The 13,321-nt window shown below is 33.2% G+C and overlaps 1 protein-coding gene across 1 annotated transcript in view; it reads right to left on the reverse strand.

The window, feature by feature from the left end:
* The window catches only part of LOC150100621 (ribosome assembly protein METTL17, mitochondrial), a 256,639-nt gene that overhangs the window by 191,973 nt on the left and 51,345 nt on the right, over positions 1-13,321 (reverse strand). The window contains exon 4 of the mRNA XM_090401843.1: positions 8,640-8,754. Within this exon, the coding sequence (XP_090257969.1) occupies positions 8,640-8,754 (115 nt within the window). The remainder of the gene's footprint in view (positions 1-8,639; positions 8,755-13,321) is intronic.

Genomic DNA, 13,321 nt, shown 5'->3' on the forward strand with positions numbered 1-13,321 from the left:
CAGACCATATAAAAAGTTGGCATCCCTTATCCGCTCTACCAAAGACCAACCACTTCCCCTAGACCTACCTGGTGTATACCAGGTCCCTTGCAGCTGCAAATTGTCCTACTTTGGGCCAAACAGGCAGAACAACAAATATCAGGATTTCAGAACACCAAGACTACATCCGGTTTCACCAGTAACAGCCGCTCTGGGCTGGCAGACCATGCCTTAGATACCCACCATAAAATTCGTTGGAAGAAGACAAAAATAATCCATCGCAGCAAGTTTAAATACGAAAGACTATTCAAAGAATCTTCAGGCAGCTCTAAAAAAACGTTCCCAACCTCAACAAATTTGGGGTGCATGAAACTGCCCCAAATTTGGGAGACTTTCATTTTGAGAACTTCAGCCTAACTGCCAAGACTACCAAATTAGCCCACAAGAGGGCACCATTAGGACTTTAGGAACAAAATTAGTTCTTATTTTCTTCCTCATTTGCTTTGTTAGTTCCTTAGTGCACATACCATATCTTTATGTTCCCGAAGATGGCAATGTGACATTGCCGAAATATAGAAGTGATTCATTAAAGTTATCTTTAATTTATTTACTTTATATGCGTTGTCAATTCCGTAAATTAATTACCAGTTATGCCTGTTGAGTGTTTTTTACTACTGTGCTCTCAATGCTTGTTTCATATTTAGCAGTTATTCAAAGTAATTACTCCATACTTCAAGGATATTTTTTTCTCCTGTTTTCATGTCACCTTTATTATCTCTAACTCCTTTTACAGCACTCTTTTCCTCCATTTCTAAGCTTCTTCAACAACCTCCAGAATATCTTACCACCTTGATATTTATTTTCTATGTTCTTGCCAAAGTCCTCCCATGGCTTTTGTTTGGCTAGTTTTTACACAGTGTTTCGCTTTCTTACATTTGTCTCTGTATTCTCTAAGAGCACAAGCTTACTTATTCGACAGAAACTTTTGATATGCTTTCTTCTTTTCCTTCACTGCCTCTTTAACTTCCTGCGTCGGCCATGGATTTCCGATTTTTCTATCCTTGCAGACAACCTCACCACATGCCTTTCTGGCTGAATCAATCAGGGTTTTCTTCAAGGCTTGCCACTGAATCTCCAAGGTTTGGTTCCCGTTCTCACTCTTTCATTTTTTCTTCAATAATTTTTGTGTATTTTAGTCTACAGTTCACATCTGAGAGCTGCTCAACTTTTATTCTCTTTAAAACTTTCTTACATGTTATTCTTTTCAATATGAAATTCAATTTTATCCTACTCAAGACTAAATAGTGATCGCTTCCAATTTCAAAATCCTCTGTACACTCTGGTGTCCTGCAGCAGGGAGAAAACATCACTATCAACAATAACATAGTCAATGAGACTTTTCTTATTCCTTGCCTCTTCTCTCCATGTGAAATTGTGCACATTTTTATGTTGGAACATGGTGTTAGTAATAACCAGTCCATGTCCTGAGAAGAAATGCAACAGATATTTGCCATTATTATTGACTTTGCTCTTTTCTCCAAATTTTCTGGAAATATTTTTGTATGTCTGACAATCATTTCCTACTCTGCTATTTAGATCCCCAACAAGGACTAACTTTTCCTTTTTCATTGTGTCAGTTGCTTTTTCTAAAACATCAAAAAATTCCTCCATTTCTGCCTTAGTAGAACCTTCTGTGGGCGGGACCATACAAATAAGTCTCATTGTCCAATTCCCCATTCTGATATTTGCCTACATCACTCTACTTGAGACTGCCTGCCATTCAAGAAGATTAGCCTTGTATTTTGTGTTGAATACTATGGCTACTCCTACTTTTCCTTGATTGTCATTTCCTGAATATAACATTTTGCATTTATTGCTCAGAAAGATCTCACCAGTTTTGTCTTTTTTGTTTCAGTTACTCCTATTATGTAGATCTGGTACTTATCTAATTCTTCAGCTAGCTCCATTTCTTTGCCATTCAGGTTCTTATGTTGATAGTACTGATGTTTAACTCTGGTGATGTTGAGTTGGGTTGTGCATTCAGATATCTGGCACTGAGAAATATTAGATTTACATATACAGTTGACCCTTGAACAACATGAGGGTTAGGGGTGCCAACCCCCCCTCCCATGCAGTTGAAAATCCACATATAACATTTGACTCTCCAAAAACTTAACTACTAATAGCCTACTGTTGACCGGAAGCATTACCGATAACATAAACATTCGATTAACACATGTTTTGCATGTTATATGTATTATACGCTGTAATCTTACGATTAAACAAAATGTTATTAAGAAAATCATAAGTAATAGAAAATACATTTACAATTGTGTACTCTATTTATCGATACCATAAGTTTACATCTTCTGTTTACAAGATGAATCGTCTGTCTGTCAGTCAGTACCAAACATTAATATTGTCTTATATGATACAAAACACTGCAGATGTTATACATATTACTAACACTAGACATCAAAAATGAAAAGATAATGTGAAAAAGAAATTCATATTTAATTACAGGTATAATGATTCCTTAGCAGCCCTTCAAGCTATTAAGAACTGCTACACTAGCCACCAAAAAATACTTAGAGACATATCAAAAAACATAAACTACACATAAAAATTCTGAAATAATTTTTTGATTGATTTCATCTTATGCATGATTAAAGGGAAATAAATCTGCAGATGAAGTAGCAAAAATAGCTGCAACATCAAGTGCTACCACAGATTTTAATTTTTTTTAATACTCAAAAAACGTAAAAAAGAATGATTCTCCAGGACATGACTCACCACTGGTATTTAGCAGAAAAACCAGGAGCTACCATCAACTCCAAGTTTAATTGCTGTGCCACTACTATGATATCTCACCTCAAGACTGGCCACACAGGACCAATCAAGTTTAGCAATGGCATAAAAGTCTTCCCATCTGCAAAATCTGTAACATCAAGGAAGCATCACCACTGCATTGTATGAATATTTCTAAATGTGAACTTTATAACAACCCAGAAAAGGTGCTTTATGAAATACATGAATTTGATCTCTATGATCTAGTGTAATAATACCATGGGAAGGGAAAAAAAAATCATGCATTGATAATGAAGCAGCATCAATATAATATGGTAATCCAACCTATGTACTGATGAATGAATCATTATAAAATTTTTATTTCATGCTAATTAATTAATAACAGTTAATTTTATGCAGTTATGATTCAACACTGCATCTTTACGTTTGTTTACATATCTCTCGACCATGAATGACAGCATGTATGTTCTATAAGTGTTTGTGCATGTAAGTTTTGATAATTTTAACTTTTTATAACAGATTTGTGAATATTTTATGGTAATAAGTGATAAAATAGACTAGTATTTGCATATAATATAATTTATGCATTTATGACATACCTATCTTTTTATTAATTTTTTTGATATTTCTAAGCTACAGTTTGTCCGTGAGTTTTTCAAAATTGTTGCAAATCTCCAAAAAAATTTCCACAGTTCAAATCCATGTTGTTCAAGGGTCAACTGTATTTTTATATGCAGTATAAAACAAAACTGATTTTAAGAGACAGTTTTGCATCTTATATGTAGTACCTAAATGAATTTTAAGTTCATAAGTCAATTAAAATTTGAGACTTTTCATTTAATTCAAGAAAAATTACATTTGATCACATACAAAACTTAAGATATAAGACACTAAACATGTACAATATGAGATTAATGAATATTTAATAACTAACACACACATGTGCAGTTTATGATTTAATTTAATTGCAAGGTATAAAAAATAATTAAAGGCTATTAAATTATACTTAATGCAAAATTATAATTTTGTTTCATCCTCATTTTTAACTAAGCATGAAGAAACAACAGTTTCTATGTGAAATATCTTCATGACTAGATAACTTTTAAATAGAGAATGAAAGCAATTTTACATAAAGTTGCTGTTTTTGTGTCTCACAATGAACAATGAAAATTTTGCATCCTATAAAGCAATGCATTATCGCAAGTCACTATTCAGATTGAATTCAACCTTTATGCTTTAACTGGAAACTTGTAAATGTTTGTTTGCCCACACTAAAAAATAAGAAAATAAAAAATAAATAAAAAAACTTTGTATCAAGTATAATTTAATTTCCTTCTCAGCCATTAAAAAAAAAAAAAAAAAGTCCTTCTATAATTAGAATTCATCAAAATAATATCACACATTTTTGGATTTGCTCTCTCCCCATCTGTCAACCAGCATCAGATTCATCCTTCCTCATTCATATCATGTCACAAATTAAAAGTATAAACAACTTTTTTTTTTTTTTTTACTTTTAAATTTTGATTTTTTTCTTCTTTTTATGCTGATCCTATACATGAGGTTGTTTAATCTATGGCACATTAGTATCACATAAATCAATGAGCAGAAATCAAAGGGAAAGAGCAAACTTGTTCTAACATTGAATTTGAAGTGATGCAGATAATTTTAGGACATGCATAAGAGGAGAGGCCGGCTTAAAATATAGCAAAAGGAGAAATGAACAAAGAGGAAGAAAAATTGTTCTGTGAGTATGGAGAGGAGCTGTGAATGAATTTTGAATAGTTACTGAGAGAATCAAAGGAGCTGTCTAACAATTATAGTAAAATGCTGCTTTTTTTTTTTTTTTTGTGAACCTGTAAGTACATTTGTACCGTTGGTGAGCTATGGATTTTTTCTATTGTTATTAATTATATTGTATTTTTCATTTATATTTTATACAGTCCAGAAACTCTTCTCTAGAGACAAACACAGACTGAACACAGAACTTTTTTAAGCCACTTCGTCTAACCTGGTGATGAAATTCACCTCCCATCTAAAGACAATCACAAACATCCATGCCTATGGTGGAATTTGAATCTGCAGCCTACTAGTTGGGGAGTGGATATGCTAACCACTCGACCAACCAGGCCAGCAAATATTTATATATATAGAGGAGAGCAAAATGAATTATTAATGCCAATTCTGATTAATGGAAATATTTGAAGAAAATGTAAGCAACAGATGCTGAAGATCTGTGAAAGAGAAATGATATCCTTGTGAGGATATCATCTCTCACTTCCGTTCTCTCAAGAACAGAAGTGAGAGCAATTGAATGATAGCTTGTTGGCTGACTATCACCTTTCTTCAGAATAGGCTGGATGTGTGAAAGTTTCCAAGTTGTATGGTAGATGCCAGTTGAATAGGATAGGAAGAGGCAATACAGGACAGGTGTTAGTTGGGACACAAGATTTTAACACAGGACAGACACAAATTAGGCTGGATGCCCTGTCATATTGTGTTCAAGTTAATAAGAATTCTTCAGATTTGTTTTTGGCAGAAGACCATGCTGACATGAAATGAGCAGTTCTTGATGGTGATCAATGAAGGAAATGAATGAGAAGAGTGATGCAAACAAGTTGACCTTGTCTTTGGATGAGGCTATAGTACCATCTGGATGTGAGAGATGTGGAAATGTGGGAAGATAAAAGTTGTGCCCAACAGAATTGGCAAGGGACCAGAAGGCTTGACTTCCATTTGAGCAGGAGATGCATTTGCAGCATTTGGCCCTTTCAAAATCTGATTTGAATTGATGGATATTTTACAGTTGTTGTGAGCTGCAATATAGACAGAGTGAGAAGCTGGAGTGTTGGTGTTGAGCCACTTGTGGTATGCTGAGTTTTTTTCCTATGCTGCATTGGCACACTTTTTGAGAACCAAGACTTGGATGGTGGCTAGGGATTTTGGGTGGAATGAGGTTGATAAAAGCCTTTGTTCCTGTGAAGATTGTTATTTGGTTCAGGAGAACTGAAGCAGTGGTCACACCAAATATTGAAAAATTTTTCAAGGTAACTGGTCTTGTCATTCTGTTTACTTGCTGTAACCTACAGATTACAAATAACAGTGGGTGATTCTGATACAGTGAAGAGAGAGAGAGAGAGAGTGCAATGGAGAGTTTTAAAAAATGATAAGATTGTGGAATATTGATTATGAAGGCAGATTAAGAATTTGTAGACTGCACACAGTAGCAAAACAGGAGAAGGGGGGGGGGGGATATGATTGAGACTTACAAACTTCTGAAAGGGTTGTTTGTGATTGGAATGGATTGCCATTGGATGTTGAGAGTGTGCAAGCAGAGTGAATGAATTTAAGAATAAGTATGATAGCTAGTGTACGTAGCATGTGGCCTAGCTCGATGAGTCCCTGACTCCCTGGAGGTCTCTCTCTCTTAATAATAACATTTTAGCATTTCTGGTTGAATATTATCTACTCCATCACTGTCAACAATAACAGAGTCATTGAGATTTTTTTATTCCTTTCTTCTTCTCTATGCGTGAATTTGTGCACATTTTTATGTTGGAATTTGATGTTAATACGAGGATGTTAGTACTTGATGTTAGTACAAAGTTCCCAGGCCTAACAATGAAAAAACAAATTTATAATTTCAAAATTATTTTTATTTTTCAAGATAATCTCCCTTAAGACTAATACATTTATTCCAGCAATGCTCCAGAGCCATTATCCCATCCCTGTAGTGGTTCTCAGTAAGATCTGCAAAATATCCCTCTACAGTTGCAATTACCTCTTGATTTGAAGAAAAACGCTGACCAGTGAGGAAGAGATAGAAGTCAGAGGGAGCCAAATCTGGGGAACAGGGTGGATGTTGGTGGATGTTCCAACAATTCATAGTGCAGATCCCTTAATTTTCCCATGCCAAAACACTTTCGTGAGCAGGTACATTGTCCTGATGAAAGATGATTTTTTTCTTCTGCAAACCAGATCTTTTCTCACGAATTTTTTCATCTAGTCTGGTTAAAAGATCAGAATAATATTCCCTGGTTATTGTTTTACCCTTTTCAAGGTAATTAATAACAAAATGCCTTTAGCATCCCAAAACACCAATGCCATGACCTTTCCTGCTGATGGAACCGGCTTTGTCTTCTTTGGGCTAAACAATCGGCTTCTGTCCACTGTTTTGACTTCTGTAATGGTGAATCCAAGTTTCATCTATAGTAATAAATCAATGCACAAAATCAATTTTATTCTTGTTAAAACACTCCAAGCACTGTTCAGAGATTTTCATGTGAGTGTAGCACCCATCTTGCTCAAAACTTTTTAATCTCCAATTCTTCATGCAAAATATAACCTACACGTTCTTTTGAAATACCTATAGTCTCAGCAATTTCATGTACTTTGACTCACCGGTTATCCAATACATATCGTGCACTTGATCAATGATTTCTGGTGTTGTTACACTTTTAGGACATGTTTCACGTGAATCATGTTCAAGGCTGGTACGGCCACATTTAAACTTTCAACCCATTTCTTAATCGAAAACGAAGCAGAAGAGTGCCCATAAACGTTTATGAACTTCAAATGAATTTCTTTTGGCATTAAACCTTCTTTTACAAAGAATTTTAGAACCGCACAATACTCCATTTTATCCATTTCAAGGGATACAGAGAACACTTTTGCTTCAGACAGCTGTATAAAACAAACTACTTGATAGAATGACTTGCAATTTCACATGGATGCTTATGACAGATGTACCAACTTAAAAAAAAAAATCTTGCCAATAGTGTTGCCATCTATGGTCGAGGCCAAGAACTTTTCAGACCACCCTCGTATATGACAAATATATGGAGAACTAAGGGCCATCCATGGAAGCTGTGTAAGGGGTGTGAAGACCAGTTGTTTTGCATGGAGAGTGGTGAGTGAGTGAAATGGATTGTCAGAATTGGCTGTGAGTTCCTGGATGGTGAATAGATTCAAGGAGAGGTATGATAGGATTTGTGTGTATGATGGTTCATTTGGGTCTCCCATGATGAGTCTCTGGACTCCATGGAGATGCCGTAAATTATAATAATAATAATAATAATAATTTAGAAAGATCTCACTGGTTTTTTCAATATGGTAAAGAAAACTGACTATCAGAACTTCCTAAGGATCACAGGAATGGTTTGATAGTGAATTTCTTCTTTTAGCAGTTGTGAAACTTCAGTCTGATCAAAGTGTATATGAGAGTTGACTGTATTTCTCTTAATTCCTCTCCTAGCTCTACTTCATTTCCACTGATGCTTCTCACAATGATGGTGCTTATCTTCAGTTCTGTTAAGACTGAAGTTGATGAGGATGAACAGTGAAAAGTCAGCAGCTGATTTTTCATCTCATCCTAGTTTTCTGTCAGAAATGGCAAAGGCCTCTGTATAGCTGAGTAATAATCCATCTACAATACATCTAATATGCTTTTTCAGTCTGTACAGCTTGAAACAGTTTAGTTGGCTAAGTCCTAAATTTTCAGCATCCAAACACTGCTGCAGAAAAGAACAAATAGTGCATCAAGAGAAAGTGGAGACTGGATATCAGGTAAGAAGCCTAATTAGTTCTCTGAATTTTTTAAAAGTTATGTGGAAATTCTCCCTGAGTTACTGAGCTTCAAACCTTCAGTGACTGGCATATTATACTTGCATATTTTTATTATTTGTACTATAAGCCTTCATCCTTATGAGAACTCAATATTACAAAGTCTATGGATAATAGATACACTAAGTTTGAACTAAGGAAAAAGCAGAAATAAGTAAAAGTAAAATGTCTGCAAAGTTATTCATTACTATATTTTGCATAATAACATAAAGAACTGAGAAAACACAGCTTACTCAATGGGTTTCCAGTTATAAACCTCGTTTTTAAGTTTCTTCATAGCTTTGCTCTTTCTAACTTCCAAAACTCTGAACTTATCATCTTCATTTAGGAGTGAAATATCGATTATATCTGTCAAAAATAATTTATGTTTTATTACAATAACAAATTAATTGAAAACAACAAATTACATGTAACCACAGTAATTAACTTTAATGAAAGTAGAGATATTTCATACTGAAAATAACAGTACATCATCAGTGCATAGAAATAAGCAAATCAAAGAAACAGGAATACAAGGTATATACAACAGTTGGTGGTTTAGCAATTAAAAACTGTCGCCACGTACTAGAAATTAATATTAATAAATAATATTATTAAAAACTATTTTTGATGGTTACATAAAATAAGAATCTCCTAAACTTTTGGAAGAGAGAGACAATCATCCCGATTTAAATTTGACCAATGTAAAAGAGCTTTACAACTTTCTTTGAAAAAGAGTTCATATTTAAAACTGCTTCTATGGAGAAGACGAGATACTGTGTTTGGTGTCAATACTATGTTGTGCCACACCAGACTTTTGAGGTTTCATGTATTCAATATAATATTGATATTCATTAATGCTTTTTTACACAGAATAATATTATATTATATTAAATAAATATTATATCACATATTATTACTCCATATTATATTATTATTTCTCGGGGCACCCTGTAACCCTTAGAGAGCGCGTCCCCTGGGTGGAGGATAGGGGAGCCCACCATATGTGTGTGTATATGGTAGGGTGGTCCAAATATACTGAATAAGGACTCGTGGACCAACAGGGCCATAAGGGGAAATCATCTTGATTGTAAGGGAAGCGGCACTCCCATTGACCTCTAGCTGGATCTATCCTCTCCTTCTTCTACTTTGAGGAAGATCCACTTACTTTAATCTTTCCTATAAGGCCTAATCAGCCAACTCTTCTTATTTTATGACCCTTATGCTATTAGAGTACTCAAAGGCCATGGGGTCTTTTCATTTCTGGCCTCAATTATGCCCTCTCTACAAACCTTACTATAATTCTTCTATAATCTACTCTTTCCCCCTTCAATATACCCTATTCCTCCTATGGGTTTAAATTCAGAAGAAGGCTAGTTCAGAAGCCTTAAGGTAGCAGCCCTACCACTGAACTATTCCATCGTCAGGCTAGTCCCCTGACATGGAGAACATAATTCTACTTGTAAGCTGACAGATAAAAATAATCGGATTGAATCTATGGGGAACGACCCTGGAATGGAAAAGGTAAAACAAACATGGAAACAACAAAATATAATACACATAGCAAACTGGAATGTAAGAGGAATAGCATATAAAGAAATAGAATTAGATCGATTATTAAATGAAAGAAATTTTAAAATAGCAGTAAACATTGAAACAAAAAAGAAATTAAAAGGAACTATGAGAACCGAAAATTTTAATGTGATATACAGTGGAGTCGACAGAGACCAAAGCACACAAGCAGGAGTCATTATCTGGATTCATAACTCCCTTTCAAAACAGTTAAAACATTATAAATTATGGAATGAAAGAATAATAGAAGCTAGAATAAAAATAGATAGAAGCTATTTAACAATAATTGGTTTATATGCCCCAGAAGAAAGAAGAGAACAGGATAATACTGATTTTTATAATCAGCTACAAAACATATATAATAAAATAAATAAAAATGATTACATAATTTTAGCAGGAGACTTAAATGCAAGAATTAGAAACATGAAAATTAATAATAATCTAGGAATACATGGAAAACATACTCTAAACAGGAATGGTAAAAAATTGATTGCTTTTATGTTTATAATAACTTTTATGTTTATAATCTTCTATAAACATAAAGACATACATAAATATACTTGGGCAGCAAGAGGATGGAAATCAATATTAGATTACTTTATATTAAATGAAAAGACATCAAAATTTTCACTAGATGTTAGAGTTCAGAGGATATGAAATAAGCAGTGACCACTTCCTTGTTAAAATAAAATTAAGTTTATCGCCTAAATGGTTACAAGTAACAGGAACAGAAAGAAAAATTGAAACATTTGTTTATAAAACTAGACTACTGAATGACACAAATGTACAATGGCTATAATAACAAAGAATTAACCAATATCTAGATAAAATAAAACAAAATGAACAGAAATAGAATGGCTTAATATAAAAACGATACTAAATGCAGCAGCAAATGAAAGCTTAGGAAAGACCAAAAAATTCAATAAAAGGAAAAAACTGAAGATCTGGGATGATACAATCAAAGAAAGAATCAAAAAGAAGCTTATCACAAATGGTTAAGCAGTAAAAGATTAGAAGATGAAATAGAATATAAAAGAATAAGAGCCATAGCTAAAAGAGAAGTCAGAATAGAGAATCATATAACAAATTTGTTTCTAATTTAGAACATGATTTATATAAAATAAGATCCAATGTATATAAGATTTTGAAACACGTCAATGCAGATACCAAAGAAAACATAAAATTAAACACCGAATTGAAATGAGAAGAATTTCTAAATTACTACACAGAATTGTGGACAAACAAATATTTTAAAAAAGGCAAATGGCAAACAATTAACGAAAATGAAAAGGAAATAACTAAAGAAGAATTAGAAATCAGCCTGAAAGAAACAAGAAACGGAAAATCACCTGGAGAAGATAAGCTAGGTTCAGAACTATATAAATACACAGGAACAAGATTCAAAGAAAGACTCTTATTATTTTTAAATAAAATTTATTCAACTGGCATTCCCCCCCCATAGAATGGAAAAAGCAATTGTGATTCCTATCCTTAAAAAAGGTAACAGAGATGACCCTACAAACTATAGTGGTATCAGTATAGTAAATTCTTGTTACAAAATATATAACAGAATCTTAAATAGCAAACTAATGAAATATTCCGAAAACTTTATTTTAGAAGTACAGAATGGATTTAGAAAAGGACGATCATGTATAGACACGGCCTTTTGCCTAAAATTAATAATAGAGAAAAGAAGAGAATACAATTTACAAACACATATTTCATTTATTGACTTTGAAAAAGTATTTGACAAAGTTAAAAGAAACATATTATTTAACATATTACAAGAAAGACAAATACCAAATATCCTAAAACCTATCACAAGTATATATGAAAATAATCAAATACAAATAAGATTAAATCACGAGCTATCATTTACGAAAGAGATGAACTAAGGGGTCCGACAGGGATGTCCCCTCTCAGCAACTCTTTTTAATATCTACTTAAATGAAATAATAATAAAATGGAATAAAAATTTACATCAAGGAATTAAACTTTCTCCTACAGTAAACTTAAACACTCTCGTCTTTGCTGATGACCAAATAATAATTACAAATTCTGAAGATAACTTACAGAAAGCTATTTTAGATCTAAATGAGATAGCCAAAGATTATGGTATGATAATATCAACAGAAAAATCAAAAACTATGGCCTTTAAAGGACAAGATCCAGCAAGAACTAAAATAGTAATAGATAACAAGATCTTAGAACAGATGAATTCATTTAACTACCTAGGATGAATGATCACATATGAAAATGAAAAAGATACAAAATATTTAAAAAATTTTAAATATTAAAATTTTAAATTATTTTGCAATTTTAAAAATTGCAAAATATTTAAAAATAACAGGTGAAATTAACTCTATATTTAAACCAAACCTAGTTCAAAAACAAACCAGACTAAAAGTATACAATACATTAGCCCTACCAGTGTTAATGTATGGAAGCGAAATCTGGACAATAAAACAAAAAGACAAACAAACAAAGATTAATAACAGCAGAAATGAAGTTTATGAGAAAAACTGCAAAGTATACCATATTTGATCACAAAAGAAATGAAGAAATTATGAAAGAATTAAACCAAGAACCAGTAATAGAAAAAATTAAAAAATATAAACATAAATGGATGGAACACATTCAAAGAATGAAAACAGAAAGATTACTAAAACAAGCCATTAGGAAAAAGAAAACCAAGACGTCCTCTTAAACGATGAGTTCTAAGGCCGGAACAGGCCATGTTAGGCCTAAATCCTTGATACGCATGATGATGATGATTATATTATTATTCACTGATTTGCTTGTTTCTACACACTGATGATGTACTGTTATTTTCAGTACGAAATATCTGTACTTTCATTTCATTAAAGTTAATTACTGTGGTTATCATGTAATTTGTTGTTTAAAGTCATGCCAAAGGTATATTAGTAAACAATAATGAAGGAGAATGCTATATTTGATTGGTATATTTGAATTACTCAAAGGTGTAAATATATGAAACATCATTAATAAGTCATGTGAGAATGGTAAATGTAAAGGAAAGAATAAGTATGAGTAGAAATTTATTGTCATTAATGTAAAACGAATTATTAATAATTGACATTTGTAATATGTGTACCCTATAAGTGGCTGGATAGAGAGAATAGCATGTGATCCTATTAAGTCCAGACATGAATAAGTGAATGTATGATAGCATAATTAGCCAGCCTGGCTGGCCGAGTGGTTAGCGTATCCGCTCTCCAGCCAAAAGGCTGCAGGTTCGAATCCTGCTGGACATGGATGTTTGTTAGTGTTTGTGGGAATACTAGTGGTGGTCGGCAGTAGATGTCGTTGGTGTAGCTGCGGTCAGTTGGTTGATTGAGCAGTG

This window comes from Typopeltis vanoorti, chromosome 12 (assembly GCF_054136105.1).
Source record: "Typopeltis vanoorti isolate ZY-2024b chromosome 12, IOZ_Tvanoo_1.0, whole genome shotgun sequence".
NCBI classification, from domain to species: domain Eukaryota; kingdom Metazoa; phylum Arthropoda; class Arachnida; order Uropygi; family Thelyphonidae; genus Typopeltis; species Typopeltis vanoorti.